General features: G+C 37.0%; 1 protein-coding gene across 1 annotated transcript in view; it reads right to left on the bottom strand.

The window, feature by feature from the left end:
• Window positions 1-24,202, bottom strand: part of Ocrl (Oculocerebrorenal syndrome of Lowe) — a 537,079-nt gene that overhangs the window by 391,609 nt on the left and 121,268 nt on the right. The window contains exons 6-7 of the mRNA XM_090396332.1: window positions 10,519-10,542; window positions 10,154-10,267 (exon numbers count right to left, since the gene is read on the bottom strand). Coding sequence (XP_090252458.1) covers window positions 10,154-10,267; window positions 10,519-10,542 — 138 coding nt within the window. The remainder of the gene's footprint in view (window positions 1-10,153; window positions 10,268-10,518; window positions 10,543-24,202) is intronic.

The following is a 24,202-nucleotide window of genomic DNA, read 5'->3' as shown; positions in this document are numbered from 1 at the left end:
GGTCTAAATCCAGTTTGTTCTTCACCAAGCTTTTCTTCCACAATTCTATTCAACCGTTTCTCAAATATACTTGCATAAATGTTGCCAGGAACACTCAGTAGGGCAATACCTCTGTAATTCTCACATTCAGTTTTATTTCCCATAGTACCTATATATTTTTATATATGGGTAGTATGAGAGCTCTACTCCAATCACTGGGAATTTGTCCCTCTGTCCAGGCCTTCAGAACTATGCAGTACAGCCACTGCAAGACTTTTATACCACCATACTTGAGCATTTCTGGTTGAATATTATCTACTCCTGCTGCCTTTCCACATTTCAAGCCTTTGATGGCTTTTTCTACTTCAAGTATGGATATGTATTCCTGATTGTATGTCTGGTCAGTCTTTTTTTACCAATGTGCTATCACTGCTTGTTTCATTTAGCAATTTTTTGAAGTAATTACTCCATACTTCAAGGATATCTTTTTCTCCCATTTTCATGTCACCTTTATCATCTCTAACTCCTTTTACATCACTCTTTCCTCCATTTCTAAGCTTCTTCAACAACCTCCAGAATATCTTACCACCTTCTTGATATTTATTTTCTATGTTCTTGCCAAAGTCCTCCCATGACTTTTATTTAGCTAGTTTTACACACTGTTTAGCTTTCTCACATTTGTCTCTGTATTCTCTAAGAGCACAAGCTGACTTATTTGCCAGGAACTTTTGATATGCTTTCTTCTTTTCCTTCACTGCCTCTTTAACTTCCTGTGTCCACCAGGGAGTTCTGATTTTTCTATCCTTGCAAACAACCTCCCCACATGCCTCTCTGGCTGAATCAATCAGGGTTTTCTTCAAGGCTTGCCACTGAATCTCCAAGGTTTGGTTCCTGTTCTCAAACTCTTTCATCTTTTTCTTCAATAAGCTTTGTGTATTTTAGTCCAATTTCAAATCCTCTGTGCACTCTGGTGTCCTGCACCAGGGAGAAAACATCACTATCAACAATAACATAGTCAATGAGACTTTTCTTATTTCTTGCCTCTTCTCTCCATGTGAATTTGTGCACATTTTTATGTAAAAATTAAATAAATTCTGTGTGATGATACAGTATTCCCCCTCTGTATTCAGTATACAGTGATGATACAGTATTGCCCCAAATTTTCCCAAAAATATTTTGGGAAAATTTGGAGAAAAGAGCAAAGCTAATAATAATGGCAAATATCTGTTGGATTTCTGCTCAGGACATGGACTGGTTATTACTAACACCATGTTCCAACATAAAAATGATAGCACATTGGTAAAAAAAGACTGACCAGACATACAATCAGGAATACATATCCATACTTGAAGTAGAAAAAGCCATCAAAGGCTTGAAATGTGGAAAGGCAGCAGGAGTAGATAATATTCAACCAGAAATGCTCAAGTATGGTGGTATAAAAGTCTTGCAGTGGCTGCACTGCATAGTTCTGAAGGCCTGGACAGAGGGACAAATTCCCAATGATTGGAGTAGAGCTCTCATACTACCCATATATAAAAATATATGGGTACTATGGGAAATAAAACTGAATGTGAGAATTACAGAGGTATTTCCCTACTGAGTGTTCCTGGCAACATTTATGCAAGTATATTTGAGAAACGGTTGAATAGAATTGTGGAAGAAAAGCTTGGTGAAGAACAAACTGGATTTAGACCAAATAGAGGCTGTCAGGATCAGATCTTCACTTTACGACAAATAGTCGAGAAAGCATGGGAATATAACAAAGATCTCTATTTAAGTTTTATAGATCTGGAAAAGGCATGTGAGAAGGTGCCGAGAGAGGTGCTATTCAATACGCTACAGTTATATGGTGTCGATGGGGCATTATATCAAGCAATATTTAGTCTTTATTTGAGTTGTAAGTTAGCAGTTAGAACTGAAGGAAGTACAGGAAGATGGTTTAATGTTAAATCTGGTGTGAGACAAGGATGTACATTATCCCCTCTGTTATTCATTATCTATATGGATCACATTATGAAGGAAAGTGGTATTAGACATGATATCAGAATTGGAGATGTTAATGTCAGCTCTTTGCTTTATGCTTGCTTATGCTTGCATCAGCCGAAACGTTTAGTTTCTATATATTCAGCATGAAACTCTTGTAGTTTCTATATTTGGCTATGAAATAATGTTGGATTCAATATTCACTTAATTTGTACCATAATGTATTATATTTGCAGTGTTTTTTCTTTATGTTTTATTGCTTGTTTGTCGAGGTCTGGAGAGTCATTTTGCTTTATCGTAGAATTTATGCCGATAAGAAAAAAACTAAAACTGTTCAAACGACTCATTATAACTTCTTTTGATAAAAAAATTGCAGGAAATAATGTAGGTACAAGTATTTATTAAACATTTACTATGCATTCATTTTTTATCTTTCCTAAATGAGTACTATAGAAAACGAATTATTAATACATAATCAATAATGGATGAATTGTAATTTTTACCATTGATTATTAGATTTGATTAACACGATTTTGATATATGAGGTAACATCGGGGGATTAAGTAACCGCGTTAATGGAGTGATACCTGTATTAATTAAAAAGCTTTAATCAATACCTTCCTACATTTCGCAATGTTACATTGCCATCTTCCAGGAATATAAACATTATGTTCCCAGAAGATTATATGCTTCCCATGCGCTGTCTATATTCTTCCCATCCAGCAACACCAATCTCATTCTACTAAACTCAGTATACTTCTCAGTTGGTCATAATATCCCGCTTTGTAGTTCGGCACGTAACCTTATCTGAATGGAACATTCAAAAACTTAGTCACTTCCCAAGTGAGTACTGCATGATCACTGTCACCAACCATAGGCAGAATAGTTATATCTTTAACTGAAATGCCCTCTGACACTATAATCAAATCTAACACTCTGTGATCTCGAGTTCCTTCTGTCACATGCTGCTTGAGGAAGTTGTCCAGCAACAGCTCAATAAATGCATTTGCATTCTTCTCGTGAGATTTTACTGCTACCAATCAATATTTGGATAATTGAATTCTCCCATTATGATTACTCTCTTCATGCTCATCTTTTCTATTTGGTGATGCATTTCTTCGTCACTAGCAAACGATCCTCCAGGTCTGTAAAAACAGCCCACAATGCAATTGATCTTGTTAGATTCCACCTCACACCAGATGGTTTCAAACTCACTGCCACATGAAATATTGTTAGTATTAATAGTATTACTACAATCATAGGTCTCAACACTAACTGGAGATCCAAGTCATCCGATATCATTAGCAGTATGCCTCCTCCTCTCTATCCTTCCTAAAAATACTGTACCCTTTACACTCAACACCAGTTAGTATGTGTGATTCCGATAGCAAGGTCTCATTAATGCCTACAATCTGAGGTCACAACATATTGACCAAGGGAACAAGCTCTACCCCTTTGTTTCTGATACTCCTGGCATTTGTGTAACAGACATAATAATCTACTTGCATGTTCTTTTGTATACTCTTGTCAGTCTGCAGACACAATTTGACAACTTACAGATCACTATTCTTCTCTAGTGGCTCATACATGTAGGCATCTTCGCACATGTTTGATGAGTCCAAACCAGACAAACACAAAGTCGAAATCATTCCCTCCTCATCAACATTTCCATGATAAAGCCTATTCCCATCATTAACGCAGTTATATAACATTATCGCTCTTACACTGACATTCTCACCATATCTTTCTTTATAATTTATGTTCCCTGACTCTCTGTGTTAGGTCTCATACCAGTTATTAGTTTTTCAAGACTCCTGATACCAAATGCATTCAGGTGTAGGCCATCCCTCTTATACAAATCCAATCTTCCCTTAAACTCACTCCACACATTCAAAAACTTGCGCCCATTCTTTCTACACAGCCTACGCATCGAATCATTTGCCATCTTCTTAATTCGTTTTTATCCTATCAAGATAAAATAATACTGACAATTTTCACTCTCGCCTCTTCCACCAACCCTTTCATGTCCTCTCTCTCTCTCCTTCTGAACTTATTGCTGGTTAAGACGTTAGTACCTATTACAATTACGATCTCATTTACTTTTCTTTTCTGTTTTTGAATTGCTTCCCTTATATAACAAGGGATACTGGCAGGATGCAATCCAAGCATGTGTCTGACCACCCCTGTGATAAATGAGCATGTGTACAGAAATGATTATGCAATGTTATGGCAGGTACAAATGATTTGAAATGGAATAAATATGCACTGAGAGAAGATATGAAAGAGCTGTTCAATGAAGTAAAAATGAAGATCAAGGAAATAAAAATTGTGAGTCTGCTGCTTCAGTATGATAAGACAGAGTTGCAGAAGGGCCATGATTGCCAATGCATAAATGAGAAGATGGCACAGAAAGAATAGTGTGCAGTTTATTAATGTATAAAGTAAATTTGATTGACAAAATGATATATATATATATACAGTAAAACCCCGAAGTTACGCAGTAGGTGGGACCAACAAAAAGCGCGTAAGTCGAATTCGCGTAACTCGGGGTATAATTTTGCATGTAATTTATATATACAAACATACAATTGGGACCAAAGGTTTACAAAAACACCTATTTTTTTTAAGAAATATAATCATAATTGTAGTTTTTCGTACATAAAAAAAGAAAGTTATTTAGATGTCGATGGTTTCATAAAATCTAATAGATTCGTCTGACCGCATAATGTATTTTTCTTGTCACGCAAAATTTCTTCATAGCAAGCTAATAATTTTTTTATTCCTTGCCTTATGGCTACAATTCGTTCCTCGTAATAATCTATGTCCTCCAAAATCTGTAAATCTTTCTTTTATGATTATTCTTACTGTGGATTCCTGTAGATCGAACTTCTTTGCTAGCTCACAAATTTTTATTCCGCCTTCAAAATCCTTAATAATGCCGAGTTTTGTTTCCAAAGTCAATGTTTTTCTTTTCTTGATAGCTCTAGAAGAATCGGACTTGCTTCTTTTGGATGACATTATTATTTTTTATGTGATAAAATTTTTATCAAGAACATAACATTAAACAATCGCAAGGTTTGTAGACTATAAAAATTGTGTATGAATGGAGACCACGCGAAACACGACAATGCTTGTTCACAGCATGTGTGACACTGCCGAATGCGGCCGGCACCTGAAAGATATTACTAGTGGTGAGGTGGGATAAGAATATGTACATATAAGAAACCATGTAACTCCGGATTCGCGTAAGTCAGGGTATGACTGTGTGTGTATGTGTATATATATTGGGCTTGATTGCATCCCGCCCAATATCCCTTGTTTTGCATTTCCAGACTCTCAATAAACTACGCTTTCTCCAAACATCTAACTCCAAAACCATTTAAATCTAGTCCACCAGGCATATATATTTATATATATATATATATATATATATATATATATACACACAGTCATCTAGTCCACCAGGCATATATATATATATATATATATATATATGCCTGGTGGACTAGATGACTGTGTGTGTGTATATATATATATATGCCTGGTGGACTAGATTTGTCTGGAAATGCAAAACAAGGGATATTGGGCGGGATGCAATCAAGCATGTATGACTACCCATGTGATAAATGAGCATGTGTACAAAAATGATTATGCAATGCTGATTGCAAGTTCACAGGTTTCCAATTCAAATGGATTGGTATTGACATTACACAAGGTAATTGTGGGTACAAGTTGATGTTGAAATGTATGTACATGAATACAAGAAGTATAAGGAATATTGGAAGTTTATTTTCCACTTGGTTAGACTATAATAAATTTAGTTTAATCCTTTATCCAAGTGTAAGCAAACAAAGTTTGCATCTAAAGTATCTTCAAGACTGAAAAAAAAAATTGATAAAGGTGGACTAAGCTCTCATCACTCCTTGTCTCAGTATCTCCCATAATGCAAAGCACATCTCCTTGCGGACATGTATGATGCTATTTAAGGGAAGGGCCACTACCCATACCAGTTTTGACCTTAATTGAGGTCTCGTCAGTGGGAGCTGGACGAAGAAGTGGTGATACTAAGACAGAAGCAATGGAGAGGTCATATTTACCTATACGAGTTGCCAAAAGGTGTACCACCTTATTATTAAATTACTCTGGATTTAGAGAAAGATATTGAAAGTTTATTTTCTACTTGGTTAGACTATAATAAATTTAGTTTAATCATTTATCCAAGTGTAAGCAAACAAAGTTTGCACCTGAAGTATCTTCAGGACTGAGGCAACTCATGGTAAAGGCGGACCAAGCTCTCATCACTCCTTGTCTCAGTATCTGCCCCACTGACTAGACCTCAATAAAGGTCGAAATCGGTCTGGGTAGTGGCCCTTCCCTTAATGCAAAGCATTATACATGTCCGCAAGGAGATGTGTTTTGCATTATGGGAGATACTGAGACAAGGAGTGATGAGAGCTTAGTACACCTTTTGGCAACTTGTATAGGTAAATATGACCTCTCCGCTTCTACCTTAGTATCACCACTTCTGGGTCTGGCTCCCACTGATGAGACCTCAATAAAGGTCGAAACCAGTCTGGGTAGTGGCCCTTCCCTTAATGCATAGCATTAAACATCTGCAAGGAGATGTGCATTGCATTATGGGAGATACTGAGACAAGGAGTGATGATAGCGTGGACCACCTTTACCACGAGTTGCCTCAGTCCTGAAGATACTTCAGGCACAAACTTTGTTTGCTTACACTTGGATAAAGGATTAAACTAAATTTATTAAAGTATAAGGAATAAAGGAGAGGAATTTTTGGTCAGCTCAACTTTGCCAAAAATTATATGCATCAGTGAGACTTGGTTAAGAGAAAATAATACAGTTACGGGAATAGAATGGAAAGTGTATTGTTTTTCGGGGAGGATAGAGAGAAAAGGAAAGGAGGTCGGGTATCGTTAATGATAGCTGAAGAATTACAACCAACAAAATTGGAAATTAAAGATGATTTTAGGTCTGAGGGAGATGGTTCATTTGAGGCTGTCTGGTGTGAGATAGAGGCCAATAGGACAAAATATATTGCTGGGTGCTGCTATAGACTATGGGGTCCACACGACAGTGCCATGTAGTGACAGATTAACACGAAGTTAATTTGTCTGATGTTATTATTAGCAGCTGCTAATAATAAGATCAGAATAACACCAAAACTAAGGTAGATGCTCAGCATTCAATTAGGAGAGTGAACATGCAGTCTTGTTCTAGGAAGTTGCCAAACATGTGGAATTCTCTGTCAAGAGAGGGATTTATATTGAACTATAAAGCTGGTAATAATGACTAAAGAGTCATCTTGGGGCTGTGCCCCTAGAGAAGCTACAAGGAAAGAATGTCAGTAGTGCATATCAAGTGGTCAGAGATTGTTTGAGAGAAGCAGTATCAGACTGCATACCCAAGGTCAGAAGGATAAACTAAGTGGAAATTAAGTGGATAAGCAGAGATATAAAGCAAGAACTGCAAAAAAAAGAAGAAGAAAAGAAAACACTTTGGAAGGAATATAAAAACAATAAAAAGTGCAACAAGAAGGATGACAAGTTTGAAAAGAAAGGCCAAATCAGATTATCAGAAAAAAATTAGCTGAGTAGGCCAAAGTAAATGCAAAAGAGTTTTTCGTTATGTAGCAATTACGTGGATGAAAAGCTCTCTCAGCCTAACAATGAATAAACGAATTTATAATTTCAAAATTAGTTTTATTTTTCAACATACTCTCACTTAAGACTAATACATTCATTCCAGTGATGCTCCAGTGCCATTATCCCAGCCCTGTAATGGTTCTGAGTAAGATTTGCAAAATACCCCTCTACAAATGCAATTACCTCTTGATTCAAAGAAAAACGCTGACCAGTGAGGAAGAGTTTTAGTTTTGGGAAGCAATAGAAGTCAGATGTAGCCAAATCTGGGGAGCAGGGTGGATGTTCCAACAATTCATGGTGCAGATCCCTTAATTTTCCCATTGCCAAAATACCTTTGTAGGCAGGTGCATTGTTCTCTGATGAATGATTTATTTCTTCTACAAACCGGGTCTTTTCTCACAAATTTTTTTGTCTACTCTGGTTAAAAGATCAGAATAATATTCCTGAGTTATGGTTTTACCCTTTTCAAGATAATTAATAATCAAAATGCCTTTAGCATCCCAAATAACCGCGATGCCATGACCTTGTCTTCTTTGGCACTGAACAACTGGCTTCTGTTCCACTGTTTTGACTGCTATTTGGATTCTGGTGTATAATGGTGAATCCAAGTCATTAGAACATCATCCATAGTAATAAATCGATGCACAAAATCAGTTTTATTCTTGTTAAAATGCTCTAAGCACTGTTCAGAGATTTTCATGCGAGTGCATTTTTGATATATGAGGAAACCCATCTTGCACAAAGCTTTTTCGTTTGCAATTCTTCATGCAAAATGCATCCCACACGTTCTTTTGAAATGCCTACAGTCTCAGAAATGTCACGCACTTTGACTCGCCAGTCATCCAATACCATATTGTGCACTGATCAATGATTTCTGGTGTTGTTACAATTTTTGAATGTCCTTCATGTGGATCATCTTCAAGGCTGGTACGGCTGCATTTAAACTCAGCAGCCAATTTCTTAATTGTTGAAAATGAAGGGGAAGAGTGCCCATAAACTTTTATGAACTTCGAATGAATTTCTTTCGCTTTAAACCTTCTTTTACAAAGAATTGTATAACTGCAAGATACTCAATTTTATCCATTTTTTCAAGGGATACACACAACACTTTGGCTTCCGACAGCTGTATTAAAAAAACTACTTGATAGAATGACTTGCAATTTTACATCGATGCTCATGACAGATGTACCAACTTAGGAAAAAAACTTGCCGATAGTGTTGCCATTTCTGGTTGAGGCCGAGAACTTTTCAGACTACCCAAGTAAGAGGAAAAACTGACTCATAGACAATACTCATGGTAGGAAAGTGACAGAGGCAAAAGAAATCGTTGAGTTACTGATAGATCTTTTTGCAAAGGTGTATATCATCCAGGTGGATATTTTACAGTTAACAATGTGATAGAGACTCAAGTGAAAACTAAGGTAGAGGAACAGGAGGTGTTCAGCATATTGAAAAATATGAATGTAAACACAGCAGGGGAACTGAACTGCATGTCAGCTCATGTACTAACATGAATGTGCAAGAGAATTGGCACTGCCTCTGATGAAGTTCTTCAACCTATATCTCAGCACTGGCAGGGTTCTAGGGAAGTGGAAAGAAGGTAAAATAGTTCCATTGTATAAAGGTGGCTCCAAGACACAGATGGCAAACCAAATATATCCAGAGTGGTTGAAATAGGGTAAAGATAGGGAAATCATGATCCCTCTCTATAAGACCATGATTTGGCTACATCTTGACTACTATGCACAGATTTGGTCACCTGGGTTTCTTTGGGAAGTAGCAGAGAAGATTCAGAGACAAGTGACTGAGATGTGACTGGTCTGTGGAATGATCCCTATGAGGATAGGCTGAAGGTTTTGTTGGTTACAAAGTTTAGTTAATAGGTGGAAAAGATGCCGGGCTGGTTGGCCAAGTGGTTAGCATATCTGCTCTCCAACCAAAAGGCTGTGGGTTCGAATCCCAGCTCAGGCATGGATGTTTGTATGTGAAAATACTAGTGATGGTGGTCAGCAGTAGATGCCATTGGTGCAGATGATAAAGGTAGTTGCGGTTGGAGATGGAGAGTTGTAGAGTAGGTACCCTCCCTCGATGAGTCTTTGGACTCCCTGCAAGGAGTCCAAAGACTGTTATATAATAATAATAATAATAAAGAGGGAACATGACAGAAACTTTTAAGATATTAAAGGGATTTTTTATAAAATTGATGCAAAGGAAAATTTGTCATTATTTTTTCAATTTATGACAAATAGTCAGAGAACTAGGGGCCATCCATGGATGTTGTGTAACACTATGGTTAGTAGAGGTGTGTGGATAAGATTTTTTGTGTTGAGAGTGGTGAATGAGTGGAATGGATTACCAGAATTAGTTTGAATTCCTTGACAGTGAATGAGTTTAAGAAGAGGCATGATAAGTTTTATGTGTATAACAGTTAGTTGGGTCTCCCACAGTGAGTCTCTGGACTGCATGGAGATAATGTATAACAATAATAATAATAATTGTACTGATAACAAAATTCTGTGACTTACCTTCTGAAGCTTTGGATACTAGAGTAACGAAAGCAGTAGATTTTGGATTAAAAGGAAGTTCAAACAGAAGCTTAAGTTTCTTGTAAGATACCTTAACATACACATCTGCTCCAGCTAAAAGAAATATTATACTTTTGATTTCATAAGTATTATATTAAATAATTTCACTAATGTAAATATGCCAAGTAAAGAAATTAATTAACAAATACTGTTTTAGAAGAAACATTAGGGTGCAACAAGATGATCCATGCAGTGTGATCAAGAAGTTACAAAAACTTCAAAACATGCACACAAAGCAAAAAAAAAAAAAAATGCCTTCCACCATGAAATATGTTAAGTCCCTCAGCTTGTAAGCACTGACTTACCTAAAAGATCTATTCCTGAAGTATCTGAAAGAAAATGTTAGTAGATTGAACACACTGTTTATGTTTTCTGAGGAAAAATAAGACTATTATAAATGTTTAAATAGAAAAACATTAGTAACACAACACTCAACATTTCAGTGTTATAAAAAGGGGATTAACACATGCAAGGATTTCCTATTAAATTATGATTCTAGGTAAAGAATGGTAAGTTTCTAGTCATATAAGTCACTCCAGTTAGATATATATACTTCCAAACATTACAGGAAAGTATCTAACAATTATTGAAATTATAATAGATTTAGTTTATAGTTTAATCCTTTATCCCAGTGAGAGCAAACAAAGTTTGCGCCTGAAAATATCTTCAGGACTAAATATAGTGTTGTACTATCTTATCCAGTAAGTAGTGCAACACCAAGGCAACTCGTGGCAAAGGTGGAGCAAGCTACCAGGCACTTCTAACCCAGTATCTCCCATAATGCAAAACACATTTCCTATGTGGATATGTATACTGTTATGCATTAAAGGGATTGGCCATCTACCCAGACTAGTTTCGACCTTTATTGAGGTCTCTTCAGTGGGAGCCAGGCCCAGAGCTGGAGATACCAGGCAGAAGCAGTAGCAAGTCATCTGTGCCTATGGGAGTTGCCAAAAGGTTTATCACCTTTTTTAAAAATTACTCTGGATTTAGAGAAAGATGTTGAAAATTTATTTATCACTAGGTTAGACTATAACTAATCAATAAAGGTCGAAACTAGTCTGGGTAGATGGCCAATCCCTTTAATGCATAACAGTATACATATCCACATAGGAAATGTGTTTTGCATTATGGGAGATACTGGGTTAGAAGTGCCTGGTAGCTTGCTCCACCTTTGCCACGAGTTGCCTTGGTGTTGCACTACTTACTGGATAAGATAGTACAACACTATATTTAGTCCTGAAGATATTTTCAGGCGCAAACTTTGTTTGCTCTCACTGGGATAAAGGATTAAACTATAAACTAAATCTATTATAGTCTAACCTAGTGATAAATAAATTTTCAACAATTATTGAAACTGATTATTATAATAAGTACTATCAAGAAATTCATAATTTAACTGCTGTGAACATTAAAGTAGCATTTTATTTTTTTGAAAGATTAGCGAATTTGTTCAGATGTCCTCATGGAATTTGCAGAAGCCCTGGAGATGCCTTAAAGGACTGCCAATGGTCAAGTTATTGGTGTATTGAAAATCATATTCTGCATTTGTATGATGATGTTAGCAAAGATGATATATCCACAAATATGAGAGACCTGGGAAGACAATAATTTCACAGAATTTTCTTTTTTGTGATTAGTTTTGTATGTTAAATAATCATTTCTGTCGTATTTTTGTGAGAGAAAAATAAGATTGAGTTGTAATTGAGTACAAAAATAAAGATAAAAAAATACAATCTTAAAATATTTTTGCAATATTTATTTATTTTAGCAACAATTTATGATATTATATAAGGAACATACTTTCTTGGACTGCACAAAACCAACCAAGGGTATAAAGTCAAAGATTTATAAACACAAAGAACTCTGAATTACCATAAACATGGATACAAAAACATATCCATGAGATCAATAGTCGACAGCTCTGATTCCTCTCCCTTCTCTTATAAATTGGCAAAATATTTGAACTATATACCCTCCTTCAATACAGGTCAACTCCTTCCTCCTTTTTCCACCATATCAGAAGCACCACACATTTTAAAGTTGCTTAACCCTTAAAAATTCTATCCAATAATTTTGACATAGCTCCCTTATTTACAAATGCACCTGTTGATGATGCCACACACAGAATTAATCCCAATAAGTCATCTCCTGATATCACTGCATCCTAGTTTTTGAATTTTGATTAATTGCCAGCAGTACTTGTTTAAAATACTTTCTTGCTGACAGTCAGTACATGCTACTCAACATTCCAACTACACCATATACTTGAGGTAGAGGAAGAATATTATTACACTCTATATTAATAACTGCTTTGACACTTGCTATTTCTAAAATGCTATTTTAAAATGCTATTTCAGGCATTGTTGAAACAATGCCTTGAATTACCAACTTAGCCAATTCTGGTTGACATCTGATAGCATAAAGGTGGAACTAATGTTTTAGTTTGTTGGGATACATTGGTGTCCAAAATCTAATGACGAACTACATTTTTACCTATATATGAAAAAATTTTCATAACTACAGCCAAATATGGACATAAATTTATTGCCAGCATACTAATGAATTATATTACACAAAAATGTGTCATAAATTTCATGCAAATTAAATTGCAATATATATTTGGCAAAAGTTACAAATTTCATAAGGATGTAGTTAGGCAATTAACTTACAATGTTTACAGACAACTATATGGAGAGACATATGAATGTGTCCATCCCAAACTGATGCAGCTTTCACATCATACCATGCCTAGCACCAAGTGATTCAGGAGTTCTTGAAGCAAACTGGTCCACTCCTCTCCTCCTTCAGAGCAAGGATAAGGCATTGTTTGTTTTCTGGAGAGGAATTTCGAGCACCAATGCATCTCCCTATTGTGCCCCAAACATGTTCTATGGGGATGAGATTTGGGGAGAGTGTTGGCCACTCAATTCAATTAACATCCTCAGTCTCCAGAAATATCTCCACTGCTCATATATGATGTGTTGTGGTATTGTTATCCATAAAAATGAATTCTTTGCCTACTGCATCATGGAACAATCAAACATGATGTTGAAGAATTTAGCTCAATATCGTTCACCAGTCATAATTCCTTTTTCCAGCATGTGTAGCTTGGCATGTCCATTCAGCATAATGCCTCTCCACACCATTCAATTGATTTGAAACACTGCCCAGAACCTGGACAAAACACTATGCAAAATTCCAAACTCTCTGGCATTACCAGTAATTCTGCAACCTTCTTCAAGCTTTCCGATAATTCTTCCCTGTGTGAAATCAACCAGATGACGTATTTGAGAAATTACAAGACATCCAAGTTTGCACTTTCCTTCACAAAAAAGAGCTTCTTTCAAACACAATTCACTTAGTGTAGCCTTTAGCCTTTTATCCTGTTGAATGCAACCACAATTTTGATTCATTTGAATTTGCAATCTGCAGAAATGGTGTTCATCCTTATGTTTTGGACACCAGCGTATATTATCTAAGAGAATTCCACATTATGCCTTATTACTTTGCAGTAACAGTAATATAGTATCCAGACTATTTTTGGGGTTTTATTCCATTCTACCGTGCAATGTGCTTCTGGTGTTCCTAAATTAATGTATGTCTTGCAAGACCTGCAGAATGAGTCTTTTAAACCGAATGTCTCAGCCATATGGTTCCTATCAGTAACTTACCTGATTTTATACAAAACAAATGCATTTGTTTTGTATGAAATATTATATCTGGCTTCCCAACATCTAATAAAACCAGTGGCTCAGCAGATCACATTTCAACCTTAATTATTTACAGAGAGAGCTTCTTTACCTTTCATACTGTTTTTATTCTACTTTTATCTTATAATTCACCATGTCTGTGTGAATTATATTCAGTGGATTCTTTTAAGCAAATGATTAAAAGATTAAAATGATTAAAATTCCACTGACTGTTGAAACTGTGGTGTGGTATATAGAATTACTGCAGTCACACAGAATTCCACCGTTAAATCTATTACACAATTTTTGATAACAACAAAATATACAAGACCTCAGGATTTGGAAATCACAGAGATAAGGGCAGAAAGTACTAAAAACCAAATAACTAATGGCTAACTATTTGAGGAAAGTGCAGAGATGCCAGAGACAATGTATGGTCTGCTACTGGAATCATTTGAAGTAGATAAAATAGAGTATATGTATGCACGATATACGATTAGCTTATTAGTTTCAAATAGAGTAAATGAAGAAATAAAGAAATAATAATTATAAGCTTGTGTGCCATTTAAGGCAGAATTTTCCATTACTATTATTATTATAAAACCTCCATGGAGTCAAAAGATTCATCAAGGGAGGTCCCACTGTTACACACACAGTTTACAACATGTCCCTGAAATTTTATGAACTTGCCCACAATCACTCCCAGATTCTCATCTCCTCTACTTGTTCCAAGATATTTCCAATGACTGTTTACTCTACATCATGCAAGGACTCACAGAGAAGATGGGCATCCTTCTGAGGGGATGGTGCAGAACATCAGTAGAGTGGAAGTGATGAAGGCCATGAAGAGGATGAGGAATGGAAAATCAGTGGGCCCCGACAGGATTCCAGTGGAGGCATGGAAGGCACTGGGGGGAAGAGGGAATTGACCTGCTGTGGGACCTGTTCATGAAAGTTTGCCAACAGGAAAATATACCCGAGGAATGGAGGGAGAATACTCTTGTCCCCATCTACAAGGGTAAAGGGGATGCACAAGACTGTAAAAATTACAGAGGAATAAAGTTGATGTCCCACACAATGAAAATCCTAGAAAGGGGTTCTTGATAGAAGAATGAGGAAAGAGGTGGAGATTGCAAAGGAACAATTTGGCTTCATGCCTGGTAGATCAACAACAGATGCTATCTTTGGGATACAGCAGATGATGGAAAAGTTTCGAATGAAACAATGGGAGCTACATCTGGCATTTATTGATTTGGAGAAAGCATACGATAGAGTGCCAAGGCAAGAAGTCAGGAGGTGTCTGAGGGAGAAGAAGGTTCCGGAGAAATATGTCAGGTTGGTGCGGGAGATGTACAGAAATGTGAAGACAAGTGTTCGGACCTGTCTGGGCCAGACAGAAAGTTTTCAAGTAACAGTTGGCTTGCATCAAGGGTAAGCATTAAGTTCGTTTCTGTTTAACATTGTGATGGGGGTGGTGATGAGGTGAGAGAAGATGCACCTTGGCCAATGTTGTATGCAGATGACATCTTGCTGTGTGCAGATTCAAGAGAAGAAGCGGGAACTAAACTGGAAAGATGGAGAAAAGTACTGGATGGGAGAGGTATGACACTGAGCAGAAGTAAGACAGAGTATACGTGTTGCACAGTGGGTGGCAGCCAGGAGACAGACCTGGAGCTGGAAGGAAATGTCATCAGGAAGGTGAGGGACTTTAGATACTTAGGTTCAACAGTGGAAGAAGATGGAGGAGCTGAGAAGGAAGTGGGATGCAGGATACAAGCAGGTTGGAGGAACTGGAGGGAGATGGCTGGAGTGTTATGCGATAAGAGGGTGCCGATCAATCTGAAAAGCAAAATCTATAGGACAGCAGTGAGGCCAGCTATGACATATGCTATAGAAACTGTGGCCCTGAGGAAAAATAATATCAGCAGGATGGAAGTAGCAGAGATGAGAATGCTTAGGTGGATGTGCGGTGTGACCAGAAAGGATCGTTTGAGAAATGACTATGTGAGGGGAACAGTGAAAGTTACGAACTTAGGAGCGAAGATACAGGAGGCAAGGTTGAGATGGTTTGGTCATGTGATGAGGAGGGAGGATGAATGTGTGAGAAGAAGGGTCATGCAGATGGATGTGCAAGGAAGGAGGAAGCGTGGGTGGCCAAAAAAGAGATGGAGGGAGCTGAAGAGGACTTGAGGATGAAGAACTTGGATGTGGTGACAGCCCAAGACAGGAGGAAGTGGAGGAGACTCATCATCAACAGTGACCCCACTTAAGTGGGAGAAGCTGCAGAAGAAGAAGAAGTTTACTCTACATCCCATCTGCTTCCCAAATTTCAAAACCTTATACTTCACAACACTGAATTGACATCCCTACTCATTTACCCCTTCAGCCAATGTATTCAAGTCTTCTCACAATGTCCCATCTGCTTCCCAAATTTCAAAACCTTATACTTCACAACACTGAATTGACATCCCTACTCATTTACCCCTTCAGCCAATGTATTCAAGTCTTCTCACAATGCCACAGCATCCACTCTACTCCTGAATAGCTCTTCCCCTCGAGGTACACCACTAATAACTTTCCTCCATTGATAACTCACTGATACCTATCAGACAGCCAATCTCCAATCCAGCCCCATCCATTCCAACTGAATTACCAGTTTGTCATGTGGCAATTTATCAAAGGCTTTTGCAAAATCTAAATATACCAGTGTCTATGCAACACCATTATCCAATGCATTTGTCACTTGATTATAAAAAGCAAGCAGATTGCTAAAACAAGATCTTCCTTTAACAAATCCATGCTGGCCACTAAAGAGTATTTTTCTGTTGTCAATCCAATTCTGAATCTTCATCCTAAACAACCTCTCTAACACTTTAACCACAATTTCAGACTGGGCTATAATTCAAAGCTCTAGTCTTATCACCTCTCTTGTGAATCACAACAATTTTACTCTCTTTCCATTTCTTTGGAAAGACTCATGTTAAAAAGATATGTAAATGCTGTTGTCAACTCTCCAGTACATTCCCTCAAAATACATGGTGAAATAGCATCAGGTCCTACAGCCTTATTTACATCAAGTTTATTCAATTCCTCGTATAACCTCCTGCTCACTGACTAACAGTTCATCCTTCTCCTCCTTTCCCACTGCATTCAAATTCTGCATGTTGTCACATTCGCAAGAATGAAATAGCTTTATAAATTGCTCGTTAAATACCTCAACTATATCCTCTGCAGCAGTTATCATTCCTCCATTTTCACCAATCAATGCTATCTTTCAATAATCATCAGTGGCGGTTCATGGCTTGAAATCGTGTGGGGGGGGGGGTGCTGCAACTTTCGAAATATACATACACACTTAAGTGCAGTGTATACATGTCTGGATGGTAAAATTTTTTCAAAAAATTAAACATGAAAAAAAATTGTTTATTATCAATAAAATTATACAGTTTGGTGTAATTCAAAATTACTTAAAAATAAAATCTAGTCTTCTTGTTTTGTTTCATGAAAAAATATTATTTATTATTATTATCGATAAAATTATACAGTTTGGTGTAATTCAAAATTACTTAAAAATAAAATCCATTATCATAACTCCAATAATGTTCTACAGGTCCTACTAATAAAGATGTATTGCGCAATAAAAACTATAACAAATGTTATGTCTTTAATTGTAATGTCCAAATATTTAAAGAGACGGAGTAAACACGATAAGCACTACGAACACTCTACTACTGGTGCAAACTGCATATAAACAACAGTGGAACTGCACAATGGACAGTGCCGCATTACGCTAATAGCGTACATCTCACTATGATGTGCATATGCTTGCACACATAGCAATATGACATTGTGGTAAACATAGTGCTGCTAGCGTCCTTCACTCTCCTAAGTGCTACAAGATGGATTTTTATTATTTTTTATACAAAATAAGCGAATTGTATAGGATTGTTGATGATAAAATTAAATATTACAAGCAAAAATAAATAAATTAATAAATATATTTATATATCGAGAATAATTGGGGTGCTGCAGTTCCACAGTGCCTATGCACGAGCCGCCAATGATAATCATTCTTTCTTCTACTAGCAACATAATGAAAAAATTCCCTAGGATTTTTTTTTGACACATTAGCTAACTGCTGTTCAGTTGTTTGTGGATGATGTGAAACTGGGAAGGTTTATTAGTAATAGTGCAGATATGGTAGCCCTGCAAGAGGATTTGAATAAACTAGACAGATGGCAAATGAATGCGGGTGTCGGTTTAATGCAGCAAAATGTAGGGTCTTGAGGTTTGGGACACTTCATACTCTATTGGAGGAGTCATACTGGAGGAAGTAGGGGAGACAAGAGATCTGGGGGTTGATGATTGATAGAAACCTGAAATTCAGGGGATATACTGCAAAGGTGGTGAAGGATTGCTGCAATACTGAGAAGGATGCTGACCCCCAGAGATAAAAGAGTTATCATTCCATTGTATAAGACCCTGATCAGACCACAATTAGACTATTGTTCTCAAATTTGGTCCCCAGGATTTGAAGGGGATAAATTAATACAGAGGCGGATAATAAAGATGGTTTGAGGACTGCAGAGTCTAGTAGATAGAAGATGGAGAGGTGATATGATTGAGACTTTTAAACTGTTGAGAGGTGGTTACAGGGTTGACACTGGAGAGTTCTTTCGCTTGGCGGAACAGAGGGAAGGAGTGATGACAAGGGGTCATCCCTGGAAGTTACGAAAGGAAGCTGTCAGCAAGTAGATGAGGAGTGGTTTCATTGCATGGAGGGTGGTTGAACCGTGGAAAGCATTGCCTGATAGAGTAGTGAGAGCGAGAACAGTCAATGAGTTCAAGGAGTGGTATGATAGACTTTCTGTTTCCTAGGAAGGACCTCCCGTGATGAGTCTTTTGATTCCATGGAGGCCTGAATAATAATAATAATAATATTGTAAATATAAAATCAAGCATAAAACTCTACTACATGTGTGCTAGTTTATGTCTCCAATGAATTCCACATTTATTATCAATACCATGCTGGATCATGTTGAACTTTTATTATATTTATATTTAATAATTTATTTAATTTATATTTCATTAAAAATTTTTTCTTAATTTTTTTTAAAATAAAAAAAAAGTACTAAGCCATTGTAAAAATCTTATATAAATGTTTAGATTATTATGTTCATTTTTTCAGTTTTAAATATGTTCAGTGAAAAATTTTATTTAATGAGGAATAAGTTTAGTTATGTGATAAAGTAACCTAAAAATATACATAAACAATATATATGTGATTTGTTAGCATTTGGTATTGCAATTATATGCTCAGTCAGTGGTGCACCTGAGGGGGAGGGCCTTCCCCCACCAAAAAAAAAAAAAAGGAAAAAAAAAAACACTAGAAAATTTTCCAAAATCTTTTCCTAATTAAAATTCATTTTTTTATTTATGTTGTGTTGTGTCTTTTATTTCTATACTACTGATGAATTAGCGATCACATAATAATTATTATTATTATGTGATACCTACAGGGAATCCAAAGACTCATCGAGAGAGAGAGTCTGTCAACAGCATCAAACGATTGTATCTCGTCCAACTACTAACTACGCCCAAACTTGCTTAACTTTTTGCTTGAGCCATTAGTAGCAGAGGCTCTACCAATCGACCAACCTTTTCTTGCAGGTGGGATTACCTATAGCTCTCAGGAATCACAGCTGCTGTGAAAGCAAGACTAACGAAGTAGTTCTTGGGTGAACAAAGTGCTACTTTGTTTGCCTGAGCCAGCCAAAAGGAGATCACGAGTACCATGTATTGGCGATCACTGCAAATGTTCAGTCATAGGTCATATGCAATGTGTAGTGTGTATTCTCAAATCGTCTACTCAACTCCCTCCCCTCAAGATTAAATTTCTGAGTGTGCCACTGTGGTTAGTATTACTGGTGTTTGTATTGGTGTTTTTTATTTGTTTTGTTTTTTTATATAAAACAACAGTCACTGAGTATCAGGAATGCTGGTAAGCAAAGAGTCAAGCAAGGAAGGAAAACCCAAGAGAGTTCTAATATACAGCAGAGTAACTTCACTTATCACAGGAAAGTTTTCATATGTATCTTTAATTACTCCAAAAGATTGGAACTCTGGAGTTGATAAATGAAGTATAGTATATACAATCCAGCCAAAAATTGAAAAACCACTTTATTCAAACATAAAAGCATTTAATGAAACTATTTATTGACATAAAACAAAATATATATATAAAAAAAAAAAAACATAAAATACATTCTGAAAATAAAATAATAAAATCTACTGGATTGAATAAACTAGTTATGCTTACAGGAACATACCAGTATTGCAAAATATACCAAGCAACTAATTAAAACTAAACAATAACAATAAATATAAAAATTAATGGCTTCCTTGGACCTATCTCGCAGAGCAAGGCTTTTCATATGATGGTGATACATTGGAAATTGACACTCTTAGTTCTCTTCCTATATTTAACTGCCTATATTTTGTTTTTAAGGCAGCCACTGCAGAAAACCTGATTTCATAAAGATAAGATGTTGGAAATGGCAAAAGTGCATGAAAAGCTCGAATTTAGTGCAGAAAATTCATCATCAACATCAGCCCAAAATTCAAACAGCAATTTAGATGCAAATTGTTGTTTGATTTTGCCACTTGATATGTCTTTAAATTGTTCCTCTTCTTCAATTGAGAAACCTTCAGGGGTAATTTGAAATGGGTTTATAACCCACTTGTACATTGCCATTATATTGTCATTGGTTATAAGTAGTTTCTAAAATTCTTTGTCAAAATTGTTAAATGATTTTCAGTAGTTGCAAATTAAACTTTGATGTGTTGCTCTTCTGCCTTGTAGGTTTGGATAAATTCATCAACATTTGCAAACACTTCTAATTTTTGTTGCTTTATCTTTTTGTTCCATAACTCTAGTTTTTTACAAAAAAAAGTATTAACTTTGTCACTCATAATCTAAGATATGTGTATTTTTTCCATGGAGTTGCAGGTTTAATATATTTAGTTTCTCAAATATGTCCACCAAGTAGCTCAATTTCATCATAAATAAATGGTCTCTTAACTTCTCTGCTGGTTCGTGATCTTCCCCCTTCCAAGATTGAGTGGGTCAAGCGCTACGAATGTGCTTTGAAGAGCTCCTGATTCAGATAAGTTTTACTAGGAATAATTAAGTATATATGCGTAATTGTTTAAGTAAGAGCGGCTGTAAACGTTGTACGCTACCGATATTATTAGTGTGGGGTTTTTTTTCTTGCTTAAACTAAATACGAAAACGTTAATATTAGACCTAGTAACCTGCAGAGAGAAAAAAATGGCGGCTGCATTGTCATTCCATGATTTTAATTTGGATTTCAGTAGGTTCGTTAAGTGTGAGGTCTGTTATATGTATTCCTTCGATTACATAAATGATTTGTGGATGTTTAGTGCGGATGGAAGAAGGGTGTGTGCGAAATGTGACCTGAACGAGGAATTGATGAATGCGAATATGAAGTTGATAACAGAAAGTGCTAGTACCGATTGTGTCGTGAGTGCACGTTTGAAAGAGGATGGCGGGAAAGACAGGCGAAAAAATGTTAAAAAATCAGGAAAAAAGAAAAAGAGCGATTTGACAACCGTAACGGATGTTAAAAGGGACGAAAGTGAGGCGGAAAGAAACGAAATTGAGAGAACGAATGAAAGTAGAAATGGCGTGGTGCAGAAATCGCAAGTAAAAAAAATCGAAAGAATGAATGATTGCGAAAAAAGAATGACTGATGGCGAAAGTTGGACGCATGTTGGAACGAAAGTACTGAACCAAAGAAAGATGAATGACAGTAAAAGTGAGAAGAATGATAGCGAAAGTTGGACGCATGTTAGTCCGAAAGTACGGAAACAAAGAAAGATATGTGAGAGTGAAAGTGAGAAGAATGACAGTGAAAGTTGGACGTATGTTGGACCGAAAGTACGGAAACAAAGAAGGATGAATGAGAGGGAAAGTGAGAAGAGAGGGTCGAGAGTTAGAAAGTTAGAAAGATTTAATGATAGAGTGAATGTGTCGCGAGGTTCAGAAGGTGAATTGGATTGGATGAAGCAAGAAATGAAATGGATGCGGAATGAAATTAAGAGAATGCAGGTCAAAACTATTAAAATAAATCATGATGGCATGAAAGAGTTAACAAAAGATGAGCGAGTGGCATTGTATGGTGACTCCATTATTAAAGGTGTGCTAGAGGATAAAATGCACAAGGTATGTTTTCCAGGCGGTAAAATGAGTAGAGTGATTGAGGCATTGAATATGAGGCGGGAACGAGCAAAAGAGTTAATTGTATTAATTGGTACGAATGATTTGAGAGAGAACAAGGAGCATGTCAGAATGAATGTCAGGAGACTGCTTGGAAAGATAAAGGAGAATAGTGTGACAGGAAGGGTGGTCAGTGTGTTGCCTAGGTATGATTGTGGTGAAATGAGGCGGAGAGCAAGGATTATGAATGATATTCTGGCTGAAATGTGTGAGGAGATGGGAGTACAGTTTGTTAATGTGTGGAATGAGTTTGAGGGACGAAGTGAGCTGTATGGGAGCGATGGACTGCATTTGAGTGGTTATGGTGTGAGTCGCTTGGAGAGACTGCTGCTGGAAGGTAGAGAAGTGAATAGAGAGAATGAATCAGATCGAGAGGGGAGTGATGTGGAAGAGCAGGAGAGTAAGACAGGAGAGATTGAAGGAGTGGAAATGAATGTGGAAGTGAGTGGTATGAGTATAGATAATGAGAGAATGGGTGTGCAAGAGGAACAGGGAAACGGGGAGGCTCAGGGTGGACAGGGATACACAGCGTGAGAAAGGTGGATGCTCCAAGAGGAGGTGAGAGAATGTGTAGGCAGGAAAATAATGGGATGATCAGGGATCAAAAGGAAACAGATGGAATTGCAAAGGGTTCTAAAATGAAGAAGCAGAAAGGGAAATGGCCCCAGTCCAGCATGGAGAGATCACATCGAGTGAGTGGTATCAGTGGAACTAGCTGTAGATCCAGAAATGAGTTGTTGTGTTTGTATACCAATGCTAGAAGTATAAGAAACAAGGCGGATGAAATGGTTGCACTAATTGCGTCTGTGCACCCAGAGATTGTCGGAATAAGTGAGACATGGTTAGATGAGGATGACATCCTGACAGGAATAGAGATGGAAAGGTATGATGTGTTTCGTGAGGATAGAAGGGGTAAAAAGGGAGGGGGAGTGCTATTGATGATAGAGAAAGAGTTATGTCCATACAAGGTAGAGATGCAAGGGGGAAATGGGGCCAGTGGTTTTGAGGCAGTATGGTGTGAGATAGAGGTGAATAGATTCAAATACTTGGTGGGATGTTGTTATAGACCTGGTAATGTGGATGGTGGTGATAGTGAAATGTATAGTCAAATAAGCCAAGCAAATAAGAAAAGGATGATCATTATGGGTGATTTTAATTATGGCAATATAGATTGGAATGAAGAGATAGCAACTGGAAGTAAAGAAAATGAGTTTCTTGAGTTTTTGAGGGATAACTACCTCAGACAGTATGTAACAGAGGGCACAAGAGGATTAAGGGTCTTGGATTTGGTCATCTCATCGGAGGATGTAATTATCAATGAGGTATCAAATCATCCACCAATTGGCGAAAGTGACCATGAGGTGATTACTTGGGTGGTTGCCAGCAGTGCAAGGACCCCTGTGAAAAAAGGGTATATGTGGAACTACAAGGGGGGTGATTATGAAGAGCTCAGGAGACAGCTTGCAGGTGTAGAATGGAATGAGGAGTTAGCTGGAAAAGAGATCAATGCAGCTTGGGGGATTTTCAAAAAATATTTAGTGGATGCAATGTCTAAATGTATACCACGGGTGAGAAGGTTAAATAAGTTAGGTGTGAGATGGATGAATAAAGAGATTAAGCATGCAATACAGAGAAAAAGGGCATTGTGGAGGCAGCATAAGAGAAGTGGAAGTAACCAATTTCATGAGTTCTACAAAGACCAGGCAAGGAGAGTGACTTGGTTGGTGAGAGTAGCTAAAGAGAGGTATGAACAGCAGTTAGCTAATGAAGCTAAAAAGAATCCTAGGGAGTTCTTTCGATATGTAGCCAGCAAAAGAAAGAATGATTATGGAAGGATGACATTGATTGGAGGAAATGGTATAAAGACAGCTGTTGCAGAATGTGTGGTGGAGATACTTAATGAGCAGTTCATAAAGATCTTTCAATCTTGTGAATGTGACTTCATGGAGAGATTAAGAGCAGTTGATGATGGGGAGGAGAGACTGACTGTAAGTGAGC

This window comes from Typopeltis vanoorti, chromosome 8 (genome assembly GCF_054136105.1).
Source record: "Typopeltis vanoorti isolate ZY-2024b chromosome 8, IOZ_Tvanoo_1.0, whole genome shotgun sequence".
In the NCBI taxonomy this organism is placed as follows: Eukaryota; Metazoa; Arthropoda; class Arachnida; order Uropygi; family Thelyphonidae; genus Typopeltis; species Typopeltis vanoorti.
Note: the sequence above shows the minus strand (reverse complement) of the source record. Positions and strands in the feature narration are given on the sequence as shown.